Below are 22,822 nucleotides of genomic sequence, written 5' to 3' on the forward strand. Positions count from 1 at the left end.
AACAATATTCCGCAATACACTCTCGCCACGAGGCAGCGACGTTCTCACTAATTAGCAGAATGCAGTCACCTCCACGTGCCTTTCACCTGAAGTCTGTAATTGGACGGGCAGTCCAGCAGCCAGTTATTAGCAACGCTATTACAGGGCCGGGCGCCGGCAGCCGGCGTCAACTGATGCAGTGATAAATACCTTAAAAACACCACAGTTCACTGCTGGCGTAATTTTGTGCTGGATTTTGTTTTTTTGTTTGCGCTTTGTGTTGGGCAAAGACAGCTGTTGTGAAGCTGAAAATCGAAACTTAGTCAGGCTTTAATTATGTTTTAACATAGTTTTGTAAATACTTGTTGTTTGGCATGATACTATACATATAATAATCGTATCATTGTCGATAATTTACCATGTCAGCTATCGTGTCATGCGTGTCGTTTTATTTGCAGTGTGAAGGCAGGATTCTTCTCACAAGTTTTCAAAATATATGTCTAATATGGCTGGCATCTTATCATTATGCATTATAATCATCACCAACCCGTAATCACATCCACTGCCAGGTACGTTTATGTACACAACCAACCAAACCAACGGTATAGGCCTTCACCTAGGTACGCCTACCACGAATTCACGCTTCGCAAATCGGTCAAACGTGTAATCAAATATCTAGAATCTAGATCGTAGGTCCCCGGACAGATTGCGGTCGTGAGCATAATATAATGCATTCAATTATCATTGAACAATACAATCCCTAACTATACGCTAGGGAAAATTCGCTTTGGTTTGGTTTATTTCACAGGGGACAGTGGAATACCATTTTATTACAGACTATATACGTTTGTGTGTGTGGCACAGTATACATTCACACAAAAAACTCTCCAGAGGAAACTGCTATAGAAATGAACATGCTTAGATTTCACTAACGCGATTTATAATAACGCAATCGGTCAGAATTTCTGTAGAGACCCTGGTACAGGATACTGATAATCTTGAATCTCGCTGAAAAATATAGCTCGATATCTCCGGTTTACTCTCTTCTACTCTCGATTAAATCAAATAGCAATCTACTTGAACCAATTAAAGAGGCAGCGCCGTCTGGAATACCGGAAAGGGTTGTATTTGCCATTTTTCTGCGCGGTTTGTACAATTGAATTGGACTGGGTTGGAGGAGCAATCAGAAGTCATATTTTAACCGACAAAAAGACGAAGGTCGAATAGCAAGGACATTTACCTAATTAATCTTTGAAGAAGAATACATTAATAATCTTTGCTCAACACGGCTTTACAAGTTTTTCAAATCGAATAGTATTACTTATTGACACACACATACCTTACATAATATTACTTATTGACACACTACTTATTACAAATTCAACGGTCGAAGACATACACACTTTTTAGTTAAGAAAAAACCATGAAAAATCAGGAAATATAAAATTAGTCTTTTATCATGCAGCGCAGCTCGTAGCATAAACTATTGAATAATATATACAGTATTTCAGCATTGCATCCGTGTGAATCCGGGGCTATTCGCTAGTTATTTAATTAAATAACCAGGGTGCACGGCAAAAGCAACTAATTAAGTTGAATAAATGAAAAGGAATATTTAACATGCTGTAGAGGTACTTTCATACGAGCGGTCGCCTGCTGTAAATTGATCGTAAAGTTACAGTGTGCATTGTGCAGAGAGCGGTGGTAGCTCAGTCGGGTGAGCGCCCGCTTCTCAATCAAGAGATGCGGGTTCGAATCCCGGCGCTGACATGTACCAATGAGTTCTTTTAACTTAAGTACAATGTATACCATCGCTCTTACGGTGAAGGAAAACATCGTGAGGAAACCTGCATATCTAGATCTAGCACATCTAGATATGTGAACCCACCAACCCGCAGTGGACCAGCGTGGTGGGAAATGGTCCAAGCTTAGGAAGGCAGTTTAGACCTTGGGGATATGCACAAAGGTTCCACTCGAGAGAGCCAGGTGCAGATACTTACACCCCCACAGAGAATAGAATAGAATAGAATAGAATACAGTGTGCATTGGTGAATAGTCTGCAACGCTAACTTTGCAACAGAAATAAGATCAAAACCAAAAAAAAATATTAGGCAATCTTCTTTATTTATTTAGAGCTACCAGTTAAAGGAAAATAATGTCTTTACTTTTAATCCTCTCTCAAAGTTAGGGTTATTGGGATCTACAAGCAATAAATGGGATTCAAGACATTATTTATCAAAATAATAACAGCCTTGCTTGGAAATGCATCAAAAACATAGAATAATAAACTTATCTTTGAAAGAAAAGAAAATTAATAATAAGCAGACGTCAATACTGTCACAGATTCTGGCGGCTGGACTGAGAGTGAGAGATTTTCGAAGGATTTCGGAAACTTTAATTTCGTGCATCCCAATAAAGCCTACGTTACAAACATTTCTAAGCAACAAATATATAGTCTAAAGCAGTTTAATTTAAATACTGCTAAAAGTGCAGCGTATCTAGAGAAGTTCAGTTAACGCTTCCAACATCTTAACTATGCCGGTGCCTCAATATATCGGTCTGATGATACACTATGCTGTGATAATCATATCTGGTCTGGTCATGGTCAACTTGTGCTATAATGTGGTGATGGTTGGTACAGGGCTTCAACTGGTGAAGATCATAAAAGGACATGGGCGAAAGTAGCAAGCCTGGACGTGTGAGTGGTTTTTTTTTCAGTTCATTTGTGAGTGTAATAATAATAATATCTCCATGTTGAAATTCGACTATGGTGCCACCAATCCCATTGAGACAGCATTAGATTAGTAGAGTATTGGTGTACTTACACAGCTGCCGCTACACGGGTTCGAACATATGCAGCATGGTATATCTGAGCCCGAAACTAAATTCAGAATTTCAAAATTCGCGAAAAAAAAAAATATTTTCCATAGAAACTTAGTTGGTCACGTGACTTTTTACCATGGAGAATGTTTTTTTTTTCGCGTATTTTGAAATTCTGATTTCAGATTCGGGCTTAGATATAGGTATATATACATGAATATGTACATATCATGCTGCACATGCTGGTTTCGGCTTAGTATACCCTTTTTGCAACACCCTGTATATAGTAACGCTCGGGCTAGCGCTATAAAATTCTGAAACTAATTAAAAGCTCCAGTAATTCATAGGGCACCGGGCAAAAAATTCAAATAACTCCGTCAAAAGCATTCAAACTATAACGCTGAGCGGATACAAAACCACGTAACAAAGGTTTTTTACTACCTGAAATATTTTAATAAAAGGCCATTCGTATGAAATCCTTTGTCATATTTATAGATTAAAAATACATATAACCTTTTCACATGCCTGAATTTTTCAACGCAATACTAACGGATTAAGTGTTTGTAAAATATTTTACTTATATGCATCGATGCTGTTAAGTTTGTTCTTTGATATAATAAACATAATTGTTTAAATCAAAGATTTTGACCATTTTTTTAGAGAATTTTGCCTATATCTCGTCCACCACCTTATTTTATCATAATTTCCATGGAAATTCGCTATGAAAAGTAGCTTTCTAGCGGCACGCTAATACAACGAGATAGATTAGCGCTGCAGTTTTACCACCACTCTATCTCATTGTATTGATATGACTTAGTAAGAGTAGACATAGCAAATCAATCACGTTCTGTTCAACAAACTGTCCACTATGTTTTACCTATTCTATTATATTCTCTGTGGGGGTGTAAGTGGACCTGCAGCTGCAGCTGGCTCTCTCGAATGGATCCTTTGTGCATATATATCTTTACCTATAATATATTCATATTATTCATGAGTTTTATGTAACAATTATATCATTGTCCTCAGGCGGACGCGGAGGGCGGTCCATCAACGTCGTCGCCCGCGCTGCCGCTGTGTCCCTCCGGCCGGCCCGATGCGGAGGTGCTGCCGCTACTTACCGATGGTATGTCCTTGACCTTGACCTTAGTACCTTCATTAACAGCAGCAGCAGGAGTTACAGCAATTATACCGCTGGGTCCCTCAGGCCGACCTGATGCGGAGGTGCTGCCGATACTTACCGATGGTATGTCCTTGACCTTGGTGCATTTGTTAATAGCAGAAGCAGGAGTTGCAGCAATTATGCCGCTGTGTCCCTCCGGCCGACCCGATGCGGAGGTGCTGCCGCTACTTACCGTTGGTACGTCCTTGACCTTGACCTTGGTACCTTCATAAACAGCAGCAGCAATCTTTTTATCACGCATCACCTGTTCCTTAGGCGTCGAGGTGGTGGCGTCTCAGTGGCGTCGCATCGGCTTGATTATGCCTCATTTACAATGTCGAGTTCTCGCCTCTCCCGCACTGAAACTAAGCCTCGACGTCTTCAGTAAGCGTCGACCTGAGCTCTCATATGGAAAATCTTTGATTACAAAGACAAATCGTAGTCTAGCTCTGTTTTTCACCGTTACGATAAGATTACCTATACCTAATACCTATGCGATATCAATAACGGAGCGATAAAGCAAGGAGCGTGGTGAAATTGTTAGTTCTCTTTTCCCTACCGAGTTCCGTTTTTAACATTTTCACATCATAACCAGTAAGTACTATTATTACTTAAAAAATATCTAAGTACCATTGTTGACTCAAGCCTCGGTAATAATAAAATTTGAATTTTCTTGCTACCCCGTAACTGAAAAACAGGAGCTGTTTGTAAAAAGTAAGACTAAGTTAATTCCAACACTGCTGAGTTAATGTGATTATGATTAATATTTAATTAATTTGTGCCAATATCCTAACTAATATCCTAACTAATATTATAAATGCGAAAGTAACTGTGTCTGTCTGTCTGTTACTCTTTCACGCCAAAACTACTGAACGGATTTGAATGAAATTTGGTATACATATGGTATAGACCCTGGGAAAGAACATGGGCTACTTTTTATCCCGGAATTCCCACGGGAAAACTTTTAAAGGCGAAGCGTAGCTCGCGGGAACAGCTAGTATTTTAATATAGTCAGAAATCAGACTTCAAAGCTGAACTTCAGGCTGAACGAATCATCGCATAAACATTTCTCAACGCACAGACGCACATATACCCACAAACTCATACTAAGTACATGCAATAATGCTTTCACAGCATTTATGTTTTTCAATCCTAATCATAACTAATAATATAAGTGCAAAAGTAATTGTGTCTGTTACTCTTTCACGCCAAAACTACTGAACGGATTATAATGAAATATGGTTACATATTATGGTTATGACCCAGAGAAAGAACATAGGCTACTTTTTATCCCGGAATTAGCGAAGTAGCGAAGCTCGCAGCTACAGCTAGTATTTAATAAAATTTGGTTAACTTTTACGTTACCTGAGCAGAATCGTAGTTTACACAGAATCACATTTAGCATTGCGAGGAATGTTTGACAATGTTTGCTGCTCAACAACAGTCCTGCGTCGCTCGCAACAATAGCCCTTTATGAACCCTTTCACTTGCGTGTGTGAAGGGCTAATAATAACAATGTACGCGTAATCGTGTGTGTTCTACTCTTAGACTAACAATATACTAGCTAGACGGATTGTCCGTGGAAAATTAACGTATCGATAAATAATACCCCACGTCTTCCACGGAGATATGTTTTGAATTAGTTTGGTTCTAATTTTTTTTACCTTATTCATTGCTACCACAGTTATGGTTTTCATAAGGTTGAACTTGAAACAGTTTGACAATAAAAAAAACGCGGACAGTTTTTAGGTTAACTTTTCTATGTGTCACGTTACAGCATCCTGTCCGTATATTTTTAATCTAGAGTTCTACTCATCATATTATTATAATAGCATGTTAGTTGTGTTGTTCAGTCGTAGTTTGCCCGGCCGGTGTAACGAGGCATCACATCTAACGAAGAGGTCGCCGGCGGCTGTTGTCCAACCTTCAAAAGGTTCTAGAGGAAAGCTAGAGACGAAAACTTTTGGCAACAATAACAAACTAACTGGATGCCGAGACATGTATAGGCTTATTTGGTACAACTGTTGGTTGTTTGGTTACATTCTTACAGCGGTGTATCGCGTTTAAACCACGTGATTTATTCTACAGCACATGAAATAATAGACTCACGGGCAATGAAAAGGTTCCACTGAGAAAAGCACCAAATTATTCTTAAACGGAAAAGGCAAGCTTTATGATGCTTGCTGCAACATTGAAGTACATTTAACAGAGCATCAGGATATTACTAACTAAATGCGGTACCATTTTATTCAAATTTTTAATTAAAAGTTTGAAAAAATTGGGTTTATTGGTGTCGGTATTTTGTGAGTGGAACTTTTTCATTGCTCGAGAGTGTAATATAAACATAAATAGGCTAAATAGGCGGTCGCCTAAAGAAAAGCCACATTAGGAGTTTCCGAAACCGACGACGGCCTTGTATGAGAAGACTTATGAATGAAGAGGAAGCGATTATTTCATGCATATAATAATTATGTATGAAATAACAGAAAGAAAAAAACACTACTTTCGGCTCTGTAAATATGGTCGAATGCGATACGTTTTTATTTGGTTCATCAATAAGCCATCTGCTGGGCTCATAAAGTATTTACAATACGCTACGTGTAAGTATATGTTTCTACTTATTTTGTCTATAAAAACAACCCCCGCCATTTAAAAAATACTCTAAAAATTAACAAATAATATACGTACTTAAGTACTTAATTACTATCGTCGCATAGACCTATTCTATAGATATTATGTAAGTTCAAATATAAAAATATTTGTTTATTTTCCAAGCGACGTCTGTATTACTCCTGCGTTATCAGTTCAGACCTATCCGCAACTACATCTGTTTTTTTCTCATTTAACGTCCCTCTTTTTCCGCCGGGGGTTAAAAACGGCCTTAAGTGTAAACACAAGCTCGCAGTAGTGAACCTTGATCTACCCAGTTAAACCTTGTCTTACGAAAATTCTTAAAAAAGGTAAGAATAAATTTGAATTGCTAATACAGGGAAGTAATTATAGCATAACGCGTTTCGGAAAATGAAAAAATATTTCGAGCACTCTTGAATTAATTATGAGGAAGAAAGAAATTCAATTAAGTGTACTAGATTTTTATTAGCCTTTTGCTCTTTTGCAATGAGTTGAAAAGACACTCACAGAGCCACTTGATAATTTATATAAAAAAGCTCTCAGTCAGAGTCAGTACGGTCAGGTACAGTCAGCTGCATAAGTATCTGAACACTTCTGTGCCTTGTCAAACTGACGATTAGTCAATGTTTCAATTAATGGTTAGGCGGTTTCAGATTGACAAGGTACACAAGTGTATAGCTACTTTTGCAACTGACTGTACATGAGGGCCTGCACCTTGCCTGCACGCAGCAATATTTGGTAGCACTACTTTTTGCATCACCTACTTTATTAACTCATAATAAAATATGCTATACTTGTGCGATAAAAATATCACACTACAAAAAAAAAAACATCCTCGCTGTAAGTATATTTTTGTACGTTGTCCAACCTAACAACCGTAATTATTTTTATGAATTCATAGCTGTTCCGCGCGCTTCGCTTCGCCTTAAAAAGTTTTCCCGTGGGAATTCCGGGATAAAAGTAGCCTATAGTCTTTCCCAGGGTCTAGACCGTATGTATACCAAATTTCATTCAAAACCGTTCAGTAGTTTTGTCGTGAAAGAGTAACAGACAGACAGACACAGTTACTTTCGCATTTATAATATTATACTAGCTGTTCCCGCGAGCTTCGCTTCGCCTTGAAAAGTTTTCCCGTGGGAATTCCGGGATAAAAAGTAGCCTATGTTCTTTCCCAGGGTCTAGACCGTATGTATACCAAATTTCATTCAAATCCGTTTAGTAGTTTTGGCGTGAAAGAGTAACAGACAGACAGACAGACAGACACAGTTACTTTCGCATTTATAATATTAGTTAGGATTAGGATATATTATTATATATTATATTAAGAAAGCATGTACCTAAACCGCTTAAGTTAAACGCTTGAAATTTGGCATGCAGGTACCTTAGTAAACTTAAAGTTTAGTTTCAACGGGATATTGCAAAATTCCCACGGGAACGTGAGTTACACACACACACACTCACGCCTTGTACTAATGTACTCCCTTGCGGGGTAGGCAGAGGTGCATTACTGCACCCACTTTTCGCCAGAGTGTTATGTTAGTCCCAATGTAATAGGGGGCGGGCCTATTGCCATTTTACGGGCACATCCAAGACCCGAGAACAAATATCTGTGTTTAAACAAATATCTGCCCCAGCCGGGAATCGAACCCGGGACCTTCGGCTCAGTAGTCAGGGTCACTAACCACTACGCCATTGGGAACGTGAGTTAGCAGGAAATATTTATAATTTTTTTGTGTGAGATAACAAAATATCCGTGATAGTTTGTAAGTAGGTTTGTTTATACCACTTTACGCCAAAACTAAACGGATTTTGATAAAACTTAGTGCCAATTTCTCCATTCTCGGTTAGAGCATAACCATAGGGAGTAGTGGTTAACTTTTAACACATCTGTCATGAATTTTATATGGAGATGACGTTTAATATATAAATCAATCCCTGTCGGTTAGATAACCAACATGAAAAATTGGCACTTAAAGCATAGAATCATCAGAACATAGCCTTATGTAAATTTTTTCGCAGAATTCCCACGGGAAAATCTTTTACGCGAAGCGAAGCGCGCGGGAAATGCTGGCTCTTTATATTATTACTGGAAATGGAAGAATTAGGTACTTGAAGTGTGTTTTCGTAACAGTATTTTTAATATCGGGTTACGTAAATCGAATTTGGCCTCATTTTGCCAGTTGGTTAGGCAAAATAATTACGATATCGTAATATATAAATACTGAAACGTAATATTATAGCTACACAATAAAATATTCCTTTAGTAATAAATATTCTTACGTATTTTATATGAGTATATTTTGTTATTTCTTACGTTTAAGTTATTTGTTTCGTTTATATGCGTATTCTCTCTCTGAGATATATGGCAGGCCCACTTCAGCTTACAAACAAATAGCTACAAAAATAAATAAAAAACAATGCAGACTAATTTAACCCTCCCTCTTTTCAACGATGTCGGTAAAAACAAAGAAACTAACTCGATAGGAAGTGGGTACCTATAAGTAGATCAATTATTTAGGTCGGGTGGCTAAATACTTCCCTGATAGAACCGTAACATCGGACATGTAATTTTCTCCTATTCACAGTGAAATACGATGAGGTTTCCCTTAATTTCTCTTTGTCTTAATCAAGCTGGATATAGGTAGGTATACTTAGAATGAAAATTAAATTGACTAGCAATAACACTCGTTTAAAAAAACGCTCATCAAGTAGGTATTTGACAAGACCAGAAACAGCTAGGTTCTATCTATTAAAAACATCGAAAGGTCAGCGATGATCGCTTACATATGTAGGTACCTACCGGAGCGCCGCCAATGAAAAAAAATTATGACTTCCGTTTGAGAGCGTTTTTCACAAAACTGCTAATTCTATCCACCCCCCACGTCACGCTAATTCCAGTTTTTAGAACCCACCTCCTGAGATACAGAAATATGTAATGTCTTTACATCTGAAGGGCTAGATCTCCTAGTCTCTAGGACCATTGAATCTTTCGGGTAATTTTGTGTTTTATTTGAGCCCACAAGGTATAAGTAATACTTACTATGTATAATGTACCGCACCGACCCATACATCGTACAACCATGTTTGCATTGATACGTGTTTGGAAACACCACCACATAATTACATGTAAACTTTGCCCGGAGCGTTTCGGTCATTCCTATCTGATCATAATAATATTTGTTTGGGATAGGCACATCATTATTATCACCGACACAAATTGCAGAATGTAAGAATCCGGTTTGTTACACTCACGTGCAAAAAAACAGTTCCAGTTACAAAAAGCAGACTTCAAATGGCCCCAATATTTTCAAGTATTTAATAGGAACTTTGAACAAAATATTAACGTTGTAAGTTGGTAATGTTCTGATGCACCATTAAATGAAGTTAGAAATATTACAGAAGGCGTCATTAAGTTAGTTTTTACAATTGTTTTAAAATTTCGCGAATTTCCAAATTCTGATTTCAGTTTCGGGCTTAGATATACCATGCTGCACATGTAGGTTTCGGCTTAGTATACCAATTTTGCAACACCCTGTATACATTATATAATATATAATTATTATACAATAGTGGGAAGTAAATATTGTATGGAGGTCATCATTTAGGAAGAGCATACACACACAGCAGCTGGATCAAATTCTGACGATTCCTAAAATAATATCCAACACCGTGTTTAAAAAAAAACACTATAAAAATGATTTTAAATTGCTGACAGTTTCTTTGGGACGACGCGATGCAACGCATCCCAATGCACCAATGGAATAAATATTCAAGCGTTCTTCTTCATATTGGTGAAATAAATAAAAACAATGCGTACTCGGGTGTATTTAACAGCTCTATATCCAACGTTTGATATAAATGAAGTTCACGGTATTAATCTACTGAACTCTCTACTTGATTTTAGTTAATTCGTGGAAACTACGGCAGAAATATTGTATTTTAAATGGCGGTTACAGCACACTTGTTGCTAGGTACCATCTATTTTCCACCTCAAGTAATTTCTTAACGCCCGTAGCGGTTTCAACAAGAAAAAATCTTTTTAATTTTCTTTGCCGAAATTGCTTTCGGGGTTTTAAGAGCAATATTTTTTATATATTTCACCGTAATCATTTTTTGTCTTTCACAATCTGAGTGTAATGGAAGTAACTTGATGAACTCCCTGAAAATATTATTTGTTAGAACTTAAGCTATTGCAGGTCCTTTTTATGAATAATTCTTATATAGCCTTTATGCACTATGCTGCGTCACTATTGCGATCGCACGTGATAAGATATAATGTTTTATAATTCTATACAAAACTATTTTATCATTTTACACAAAACTAAAGATTGCATCCAGTGGCGTGCTTTGGGAGAGGCCTACGTCCAGCAGTGAACTGCTATAGGCTAATGATGATACAAAACTAAATCTTAAAAGCGTCTACTGTCGACGGCCCACTAAAATTATCGTAGATAAAAGAACTTGACTAAATAATTAATGTCTACTCATTGGCCAAAGGCCTAAGACACCTTAAGTACATAATATATTATAGGCAAATAAAGAAGGAAATATAACCGCCAATCGCTGTTTTAATTGAATTACAGGGACCTATCAAGGCGATAGATCATAAAAATAATGGGAGGTCGTTAATATGGTTTTACTAAAGCAATAACACGATTCCTGAGCTCAATAAAGCAAGGTTTACGATGAGAATTTTATATTTTTATACTTCATGCGCGTAAAAGGAGCCATTTCAATTCAGTTGGTAATTTGTTCCAATAAAATTAGACTTACGTACCTACATTTTGCGAGTGAAAATTCATAACGATGCATTTTGCTCTCTTTTGTTGTTATAGCCATCGTACCGTTAGCATTAAAAAGATTTGATAATGGGATATATTTCACGGGTATGGTAGGTACGGTCAGGTGCAGAGAAACCTGACCCCTCTCTCATACTAACAATGCTTCTGAGGGGGGGTCAGGTTTATCTGCCCCTTACTGTACATTATTTTGAATCAATGTTGTACGGTCAGTTATATGGCACACTTCTGAATGTTGACCGTCTATAATAAGCCCCTTAGTGGGTTCCGCTTCCCGGTGTGGGAAAAACCTTTGCCAACAGCGTTTGAAGTTCACTCAAGCGCTAAGGAAACGGTTTTTTCATCTCTATTTATAAAATTAAATATTAAAAAGTTTAAACATCTAAGGTGAATAACTATGTTAGGTTCTTCAAACCGCGGTCACTTTAACTCTTTACCTGCAGATGTAAAAACGGCCGTTTTTAGCGAAAACGACATTATAGCTTCTACGTTCTCGGTACTGGGTATTGGGAGGTAGGTTCTAAAAACTGAAAATTACCACGAAGAGAGCCTAGAACGTGTCAGTTTTGTAAAAAATGCTTTCAAATTGTAGTTAGGTTATGTTTCATTTATTGGCGGTACTAGTTGGCCTTACACTTCACTTAATGGTCAAGAACTATACTTACAAAACACAAAACTAACCTCACAAAGATCAGATTATTTAGTTTATTCTTTACCTGCAAGTACCTAATCGAGTTTCAATTTGAATGCGGGTAGTTCTGCAGAAAAATGTGACGAAGCAAAGCATTTACTTAAAGGAACTCTACAAAGTGCAGTCGAGCTACAAGAAAATACTTTTCTGCCACTTTCAAACGTATAGGACTAAAGACTTCTTTGAAATTTCCATATTATGAGCTACTTCAGCTCAAACATTTTTCATAACTGAGGAAAAATACCCGGTTACCGTGAAACTCGAATGTTTTCATTTCTGCGAGTAAAAAATACGCAAGTAAATACGAATCTCGGTTATTTCAGTGGTTTTAGTGTAGTGTGAGTTTGTAGACATGTTTGGTTAAAGGAGAGTTATACCCGAATATGCATAGGCAGGCAGAGTAGGTAATTACTTTTATTATTTGTTAGTTTTTAAAGTAATTTTCAGAAATTATACAATTAAATTTATAAACTAATGCGGTAATAATCATGACCACAGCCAGACAAAGACAATCTTAAAACTTAATTTAAGTATCAAAGTCTCAAAAGCCTGAAGTTACTTTCGAGAACTTCAGTCGCTATAAATAACGTAGACATCTTTGACGCGGTAACTGGACTGGTTTTATTTTATCAGCCGTAAATTAGTAAAAAATACAGGGTGACACCAGTTTAAAGCTCCAAAATATCACTATTTTTTTACTGGCGCCACTTATTGTATGTGAGATTTTATACCGTATTTTCCAAAAAAGGATAGTAGAATCTTTTTCAAACGTCGAAACGCTTTCCATGTACGTCTTTGTACAAGTCTATCTTCGTACAAGTCAAATGAAAAAGTCGAACAGATTTTAGACAACAATGCCGTTTCAGCACGGACACAATACAGATGCAGTTTCTATGACACAAAAGGCTTAGCCGTGAACGAGTGACACGTAATTTCCACCTCCAGCTAGTAAAACCGGATAACACTGGACATGTCCGGGTAATACAGCTGAATTGAAAATTGTATCTCGTGTAACACGCGACTGGCTAGTAAGTGCTTTTCAATTTGACCGGTTGTTGTGTCTTGTTTCAGCAGACTTCATTCAGAAGCGTGATAGAACACTTAAACAAAAATATAGCCAATTTATACTTTGAGCTTAGTAGCACGTCAACGTTTGATGGCCGATTTTTCAACAGTCAGATAAAAAGTTTCGTTTATAAAGTTTTAAAAATATTTTTTTAGAATAGCAATTCGCTATAATTTAGTGACGTATTTTACGAACACAGTCATACTTAACGAAACACACTCACAATTCCAATATCCTATCATAGGATTCATCTCTAACTAGAGCTGTAGAACCGATAAGTCATACACAGTTTCAGTAGGAATTACCAGCTGAAATCCGATAGAGGCGGGCATCAATTTTGGCCATTTTGACAGAGGCTGTCGAAGTAGTTGATAGCCAGTACCGAGGGTGTAGGCTGTGGTGGACATCTCGGGAATACGAATACGAGAAGGCAACATATAGATTAATGTTGGTGATGTGCCACATGTCTCCAACACTGAAGTGTAGACATAGCAATACGTCGGCATCGTATGTCGATTAATGCGCGTTCCACCGATCACAGAGCCGTATTTATGGCTAATCGCGATATAGTGACGTTTATCTAATCTTTTACCATAGTACTTATAGGTGTACAAAGGTTTTTCTTATTTTCCTCGAAACTAATGAAAATTGCACATTTGAATTTTCATAAGCAAAATTTTTGTTGTTTGATTTGATTACTATGTTATATATTTAATGTGTTTATATGGTCGTGATGTACTTAGTTTGAAATAAATGGTATAAAGTGGTTGGGGTTCCGAAGCCTTTGCAAAGATCTTCATTTTTCTGGAAAGTATTGACGACCATTATTAATACATAATATTTTCGTCCGCTACTTAATAACTCAGTCGAAGAAAGAAAAAGTCTGGTTTTGCAACCGTATTTCCTAGAACTGTAGCAGGAAGCAGGAATATTGATATATTTCTGAAAGACTATAATTATCAGGCAGCTAATTGAAAATATTCTTAGGGCTTCTATTTAAATCGAGAGCTCAATTCCAGGAACGTTGAAAACACTGTGTCTGTAATATTTTCCAACATTGGTTTTAATTTTTATGTAGGTACTAATAATAATTGATTCTTAGCGGGTCTGTGTCAAAAATTAATCTGGCCCTGTAGCACGAAGCGCTATTAAGACGTGACAAAAGTTCTCTGTCACGCTCACTCTTGAGGCTGCGCGAAGTGAGTGAGTGCAATGCAAATCTTTTGTCTCGTCTAAAAATCGCCCCGTACTAGCCCTTCTGAACTAGGGTTTGTCACTGTGCGGTGTGCGCTTTGGTGAAATGATTAATGAAATGAACTGTCGTGCAATCGGCACGTTTAATCCAACGAGATAAAGTCGTGGCTCGCGCAGCAGAGCTATGATAGTTATTCGTCATACAGAGTGACCCTAATAATAGTAATATACAGTTGATACGACACTCAAGGAGTCTCCAATCACGCACCTCTATGATAAACGAAACCCCTCGCATATACACAAATATGTGATAGAAAAAATATTATCTGCCCTGGAATCGAACCCTGGACCACCGGCACAACAGTCAACGGATAGTTAGTAACCACCCAGTCGTCGAGAGCGCGACCTACTCACACTCATTATTTTCTTCTCCATAAAATTATGTGGTATCCTATACATAATAAAATACAATGTATATTATTATGTACTTAGATACTCGTATATAGCTTTATTGATGACCAACGTAATCCTATATGCCCCTATCAAAATCCATCCAATTATATTTTTCACAAAACGGGCCTTTCACCCTTATCGGTTTATTCATGGGCGTCCTTCATACTGAGCGTTAAACGATCCTGACTAGAAAATCACTATGAAGAATATTATTCTCCTATAATCAAGGTAGGTACCTACAAGAAATTTATTTATTTGAAACGTAGTTGGTTTGTGTTCGGAATAATTTCTGACTGCATCTTACAAGATTGCATTGCAGAGAACACAAATAATCATTTACGTATTTTGTAAAACGAGACATACAAACAATCTTTATACAATAGCGGTCGCACGCAAAATGCTGATCCGAGGTGTCGATTTTCAGCATATTTATAAAAGTGTCAATCTTGAAAACTATCGACCATTCACTTCGGTCATATTACGATATTATGGTGACTACTAGTGTATCAGCCCACCAAGGCATGTCTTGGATTTTTGGGACCTGTATATTAAGTGTTTTCAAGTCATGTATAAAGGTCACAGCTCATATAAACGTAACGTAAACGGATCACCTTTCTTTTCTTCTTTCAACCAAGCGTTCGCTTGCCACAGAAGAAAAGAAAGGCGATCGGTTTTCCGTTTTTAGTCGTACTACGTATCTCTATTGCTGACTCTACATAATCCTTCATTGTTCCAGACCCTGGCGGGGTGGTGGTGGCGGCGGGCGACGCGGCGGCCCTGAACCCTGATGAGGAGCAGCCAGGCTGCTGCGCCAGGTTCCTGCAGTCGCTGCCTCAGCCCATGCGAGTGCTGTTCGCCTCGCATCGCTTCCCGAACCTACATGTAAGTCATCATCATCATTTCAGCCATAGGACGTCCACTGCTGAACATAGCCCTCCATATTTCCCACCTTGTCCGATCGAAGGCGGCCTGCATCCAGCGCTTCCCCGTGGACTTGAATAGATCATCCGCTTGACTAGATCCTCCGTAAGTATCATCCCTGTCTTTGTAGGTACTCTTTTGAAGCACCCGTAGTCCGTAAGCAGATGGGGTAACGACTTGCGAAAGGTGACTGGTAATGACTGGATGCGGAAAGCTATAGATCCCCTCCAGTGGCATGCTTTGGGAGAAGCCTACGTCGACTGCTATAGGCTGGTGATGTGGTCCAACTAACTTTAGTCATTGAAGTTATGCAATAGAAGTCATGGTACCGATTCTGAAAGCAGAACATTTTATTTGAACGTTGTCTAAACAAAACTTAAATTTTAAATATTGAAAATGATATTAAAGCAGGTTGATGCTTTCTGCGGACGTTACAGGTTAATTAACCCCACAGAATGCACCCTTTGTCTCTTTGTATTATGTGAGCATATTAAATTTAAGTTTTAATAAAAATCACATTTGAAAAATTTTCTACTGTAAGGTTTTCCACATACAAGGAAACCGCGGAATCAAAGGAGATTCCTCGCTTTTGCCTCCATATTTCCACATTTTAAAGCGGAAGTTTTCAACAAAGTAGACAAAGCATATTTAATCTGATAATAAAAACGAAACAAGTACGACGGTTACGAGCTTTGTCGACCGACATCAAAAGATTTTATAAAATATAATATCTGCTGATACTTAAACGTAAATGTAGTAACATTTTTCTATTGAAGAAAGAAAAACTAACAGTGTACTTACAAGTAATAAGGCACGCTAAAGTTTCATTTGTGTTGAATGGACAATCTCTACTTGAAAACTTCTTACAAAACTTAACAGAGGAATATTGTTTGCGAAAGTTTATAATATAGGTACCGAAAATAGTGTGACGAAAGATCTACATACAATATATGCCACCCCTGACCTCGTTCTATACTAGTGAAGCCATGACTGACAAGAGACGGATCCTACATACTTACTCGTAACATAATTCTATTCATGTACTCTAGTGTTATAATTCATAATGTATTCCGTTTAACACACACCTTTGTTAAACTAAAGCTGGGACTGACACTTTGAAAAGTTTTGGAGCTTTGATGTGAAAATAAGGAAAAAATTACTATCTGGTATGACGAAGGTAAATGTTGCTGTTTTAACTGTGTTTAAAACAAGTAGGTACACCACTGGGAAATTTAAGAAATATATAATAACGCATCATTAAGCCTCATACCATTTTATGCATTTGTCTATAGCTTCGCTTGAAAACTGGTTTACGTGTGAACTTTTTCTGTAATGCATACATCCTAACTAATATTATAAATGCGAAAGTAACTGTGTCTGTCTGTCTGTCTGTCTGTTACTCTTTCACGCCAAAACTACTTAATGAATTTGAATGAAATTTGGTATACATATGGTCTAGACTCTGAGAAAGAACATAGGCTACTTTTTATCCCAGAATTCCCACAGTAAAACTTTTTAAGGCGAAACGAAGCTCGCGGGAACCGCTAGTACCTAATATGTTGCAATAATCTACAATATTATGTTCGTACTACTCCACTATAGACTGCAGTGGTCTCAGTGTGTCAGACTTATGCTTTGTTGCGGTCATAGCTCGGTTTATAACAACCCGCAGAGCAATTATACCGAAAGTGAAACAGAGGCGGGGCTTAATCTGGCTACTTTTGATGAACACTTCGGATAAAATTCAATTGTTTACTTCATCAAATGTTTATAAGTACATTAATTTGGTCACGTTTTTGCATATTATGTAGTACTTACAATGTATTTACTGGGAATATTGATAAAAAAAAAATACATTAAATGATGATGGGCACCAATATATGGAAGCTGGGACCAGCACCAATAGAAATAAGTGATACGTCGTTGAAAAGGTATTTATTTGCAGAATATGAATAACGGAAGAGCTAGTCTTGATTTACTGTCCAATTAGAATAATCGTACCTTGAAAGTTTTTATATTTTATTTCTGTAATTTTAATGTTTTTGTTAGTTTTTCACATTCATTTTTAATTTTTTTAACAAAATTATCATGTTTCATATAATATTATATTTGTTTATTATCCCAGTAAATAAAACCAGTTGAAAGTAATTTCTCCAATTTCAATAATACGTGTTTACGTGTATTACGCCCTAACTGTCATCAGGAGAGAGAGTGTAATGCCATAGAAAAATACTTCCTTCCGACGAATATATTTCAAAATGGACAACTTATACGGATTTGTCGCAATAATACTTTTTTGCTCACTTGAAAAGAGCTATCCAACGATGTATGTCTCATCTTTATTGGACATAGGTCCCAAAACGCCCATTGTCATTTGGTTTTCAGTGTACCGTAATTACCACTTCATATTATGCAAAAACGTCAAACGTACAGAAATACCACTACGTATTAAACGTCTCCAAAGCAATTTACCTATAAAATATCAAGCAGTGTATATTATGGTGTACCTATCGTTACTTCGTATTAAGCGACCATTTTATAAAGTAAACAAATAAATAGAATATTAGATGAAATGAAAGTGGTCTATCAAAACTGGCCAGATTTAGCCTACAGTACAGGTAGGAGTCAAATATGATTGCGGAAGTTTCACGGCGCTGGCCATTAGATCTAACGACGAGGAGATAGACTCCTGTGGGAGTGTATACACACAGTATCAGTTTGTTTGTACCTCAGAGGTAGACAGTAATAACTTTACTTTTCGGCACTTGATTTTGTAACAAGCTCAATCTCGCGATCGCACTAAATAGGCTTTTTTGTAAAAAGTAATCATGTTTTGTCTATGTCTATGGTTTGGTTCTCGTAAGTAAAATACTGTTATCTGCACAACACGTACCTAGAAGACCACAGCCTGGCAAAGGACAGGGCAGTAGTTTGTTTTTACTAAGAGTTTCTCTCAATTTTTATAGAAAACACATCGTTCCTCAGCTTATTTTACCTGGAAAAGCCGAAAAACATTTCACAGTTCGAACGGTAAACTATAAATTACGATTCAAAGTAAACAAGCTAGATAGGGGGCTATGAGAATATCCCCCATGAGATATTACTGGCAACGTGGCTGCGAGCCAATCCGTATGATGTCACGTTAGCGTGTAGAATCGACACCTTCCCGATAAGATTGAATTAATTACCCACTATAACCAGAGATATGATAACATAAGCTACGCTGCACTTTAAAAAGTTTTACCTTGACTATGTCTATGTGTTAATTCAGGCTATCAGCTTACTGGATACCGAATTTTATGAAAATCTGTTGAGTGGTTTTTTAGGAGTAACAAACATCCATGACGGATGCACGCGAGCTATGCTGCGTCAAAGCTAAACTTAACAAATGATATTTACAATAGAAGTAATGTGACTTGGGGCTGATTTTTCAATAGTCAGATAAAAGTTATCTGAGGAATAATTCTGATGCTGATGTTTGTATTAGGCCCGGGTCTCCTATTTACTCCGTAGGTCACGTCAAGTGTCACCGCCGTAGGCCGCGTAACGATACTCACTACGTCTACGCGCCAACGTCGGCGTGTGAGGGAGACCGCATCAGTACATTTCTATAGTGAGCATCGTGACGCGGCCTACGGCGTGACGCTGAACACGACCTACGGCGTAAATAGGAGACCCGGGCCTTGGACAGTGACAGCGATAGTTTTATTCCTCAGATAACATTTATCTGACCATTGAAAATTCAGCCCTTAGCCAATAAATTTATTTTTTTCTTTAAACGCTTAAATAAAAATAATAATCTTTCACTCAGTAAGTACCTACGTACCTAGTTATATTAGACTACGATCCAACAAACTCCAAGTATTTTATTTTACGACGATAACTCGTCGTTTGTGAGATTCAACTTGGAGCTCTACATAACTAAGTTTTCAAGAAGATTGTTATCGAAGTTGAGTTGAGAATGATTGTGAGAACTTTTAGGGCCACGGGAAACTACTTTATTGGGGCTTTTAAGGTTTTTATTGCTACACAGGGAAGTATTGATATAAGTAATAGGAAACACAACTTTCACTTAGCTAGTTTAGTATAGTCTCCAACTGAAAAAAGTTTACCAAAAACCACAAACACTAAAAAAAGTTTATCAGGGCAATAATTAAAATTCATCATCACATTCAACCCGTCACGTTTTAAGTACAGGGGCACGGGTCTCCTTCCAATGAAGGAAGGGTCGTAGTCCACCACACGGGCCCAGTGCAGATTGGTGTACCAAACTTGGACTACCAATAACAATACATAAATAAAAACTCCTGCTTTTGCCCGTTGCAAATTTAGCGCTGTTAGCCTCTTCAGTCCTACGTAGATAACTTTATCTGATCATTGCTGGGGAAATTTGAATTATTCCTATTTTGGTTTTCATGACAACATAATATATATTATGTACGGTGGCCTGCGCCTAAAAGTATACAGGCGGAGTTTTTAAAATAGCGATCTCAAGCTCACATGCTGCTCAAGCACATCCACATAAACACCACTGCTACACACATCACACACAACACGTCCCCGGATTTATAACAGATGTAGCTGGTCCCTTCATCATCAGGGATCGCTATTTTAAAAACTCCGCCTGTATACTTTTAGGCGCAGGCCACCGTACTCACATGTATTTTCTTTGTCTTTTTAGCGAAATTTTTACGGTTTTTTATCGTGTTTTATAATTTGTAAAAACGTGTCCCGGTTTGAATGCTGCTTTCTACATAACAGTTGAGTAAACAACAAAGAAACTGTATAACTTAGTTATTTCAATAAGTACTTACGAAAAGTTGGAACAGTTTGGCTTGAATCTTTTGTATCTGCGCACGCTATGAATTCACTTCCATTTAAATTTAATATTTCAGTGCAATATTTGGGCAAAATTTTCAAAGTTAGCACGTTTACCTTCAGTTAAGTAGAGTTAGTTATCTCTGACTCGATAGTTTGATGGCTTGTGGATTTATTCGTCCACTTCATTATAACAACGAAATGGAATGCTATCAAAAGTGTGATACTGCAGTTACGTTTGTAAATAATGCACTCGCGAGCAATGAAAATGTTCCACCCACAATATCCAGACAACATATTGCCCCAATAAAAAAAGATCAAAATTAAATATTTTGAGTAGGTTTTTATTTATTAATATTCTGATCCGCTGTTAAAAATAAATTTATGTGCATACTTCAATATTGCAGACGGTCCTTTTCCGTGGGAGTAATTTGATGCTATGTCACTGCAACTTTTTCACTGCGGGTGTAACATAAAATGAACTATATGAATAGGGAATATGCATCTATTTTTTTATTTTCTCATTCGACAGATTAACATCGCTTTATTATGGTAAAAAAAAATCAACAACAAAAAAAATAATTTAAGTATTTTAGAGAAATTTAAAAATTTATAACCGACACGTCCACTATAAACGCCCAAAACTTTGTGTGAAGAAGTGTGACGTCATCGTCGACGTTTCACGGCTCAGAATAATGAGTCTCGCCAGTCGCGCCGACGCTCAGTTCTATGGGCATAGATTATTATGATATTTATATATTGTCACATCCGCTCTAAGAAAATCCGTCACGTTTCAAAGATTTAAAGTTACCGCAGTTTTTTTGTACTTTTCAACAATTATTTACTCGCTCAAAAATGAATTGTAATCAAAAATATTGATGGAGGCGTAATTCTGAATTAACTTTAATTAAGTTCATTAAAAATAATATTTGACCTTTATTTGAATCACTTGCATATTCCCTATTCGATTTGAACATCATGTGTGATTCTGTGCCGAGTTGTTGACTGATTATGTCTGCTAATTTATTCATTACGTTGGGGCTCGGTGAGTCCCCCTTTATTCATTAACCGTCCAGCGCGCTCGACGGAAACTAAAGCTGCGTACAGACCGGGCCAACGAACGCCCAACGAACGCCAACGGTTGTTCTAGCTTCACAAATAACGAACCCGCATCTAGTCGTTTGAGGTCGACGACGTTGTTAATGTTTTTTAAGCTATCACTATGACCAACAATGATTGTAAATCCGTTGTTTTAAAAAGACGGTCCCGTAACTTCTATTAACTTTATAAATCCTGATATAATTGAGAAAATAAGTTAACTCCCAATACGGGTGAATATCTAATCAGTTTCAATGGGGGTCGTCAGGACATCAACAATGCCTGCTGCAGGCCAGGGCTCGCAATCACCACCCAATCAATAGCCAGCTCGGCTCAACCGGTGCAGTGGTTAGTTAAATTAATATTTTGGTCTATACTGCCCAGATCCGGCGACAAGAGACCGATACCTATACAGCCTTTGATCCGCAAAACCATTGTCGGTACCATTGTGGCTTGCAGGCGAGCCGGGTTCAGTTATAGAATATAAGTATATAGAGGATATATAGGAACAAGCGGGTTAGACGGGACTAAGACATTGTTTATCAAGATGGAAATTGGAAACTTACTGGGCTGCCCAAAGACAAGGCTGGCTTGGCGTTGCTCTGACTGAACACAATGAAGGAGAAATCTTGTACCGAAATCTGGAGAACATTATATTGTATTCTAGACTTGCCGTGTTAAATCGTTCTTTTATACTAAATTCGATGACATGCTACTGAACAGATATCGATAAGTCTCACCCTGTATATTTTAAGGCCTAAATAAGTGTACATAGTAATGTAGATTTTGGAATCAATACATGAAGCAATCGTAAATGTCGAAACTGTAACAATCCGTTCTTTTCTATTTTACTAAAGTCCTAAAAAAACAAAAATTAATTTGGTTACAGTCAAATAAACCTATTGGACTTTCATAAAAAGGCTGTTGTTATTCGGGCCGCCTATAATTAACTAATGTTGGCAGGACTACATTGATTGATAGGTTAACGCATAGCTAAATGTCATGAAAGTGACATACCATATTAACAGCGTGTTCATTATCAATTGTATCTCGACAGGTTAATTATATTGCCTGTTACAGACAGGATGTGCCTACAGCCTAGGCTGTCTAGGTGTTTACATACATGCCTAGATGTCATAGATTTAAATCTAGCTTAACTAACCGATGATAATTGGTTATCGATGAATCGCCCG

The 22,822-nt window shown here is 37.4% G+C and overlaps 1 protein-coding gene across 5 annotated transcripts in view; it reads left to right on the forward strand.

The window, feature by feature from the left end:
• LOC105387103 (adenylate cyclase type 6) overlaps positions 1-22,822 on the forward strand; it is a 195,438-nt gene that overhangs the window by 118,925 nt on the left and 53,691 nt on the right. For 4 of the 5 annotated variants that reach the window (XM_048632816.1, XM_048632817.1, XM_048632814.1 and 1 more), the window contains 2 exons: positions 3,826-3,922; positions 15,529-15,674. In XM_048632816.1, coding sequence (XP_048488773.1) covers positions 3,826-3,922; positions 15,529-15,674 — 243 coding nt within the window. Of the gene's footprint in view, positions 1-2,245; positions 2,678-3,825; positions 3,923-15,528; positions 15,675-22,822 lie in introns of those variants that run through there. The other variant, XM_048632818.1, reaches the window with a different exon arrangement.

Source organism: Plutella xylostella, chromosome Z (assembly GCF_932276165.1).
Source record: "Plutella xylostella chromosome Z, ilPluXylo3.1, whole genome shotgun sequence".
NCBI lineage: Eukaryota > Metazoa > Arthropoda > Insecta > Lepidoptera > Plutellidae > Plutella > Plutella xylostella.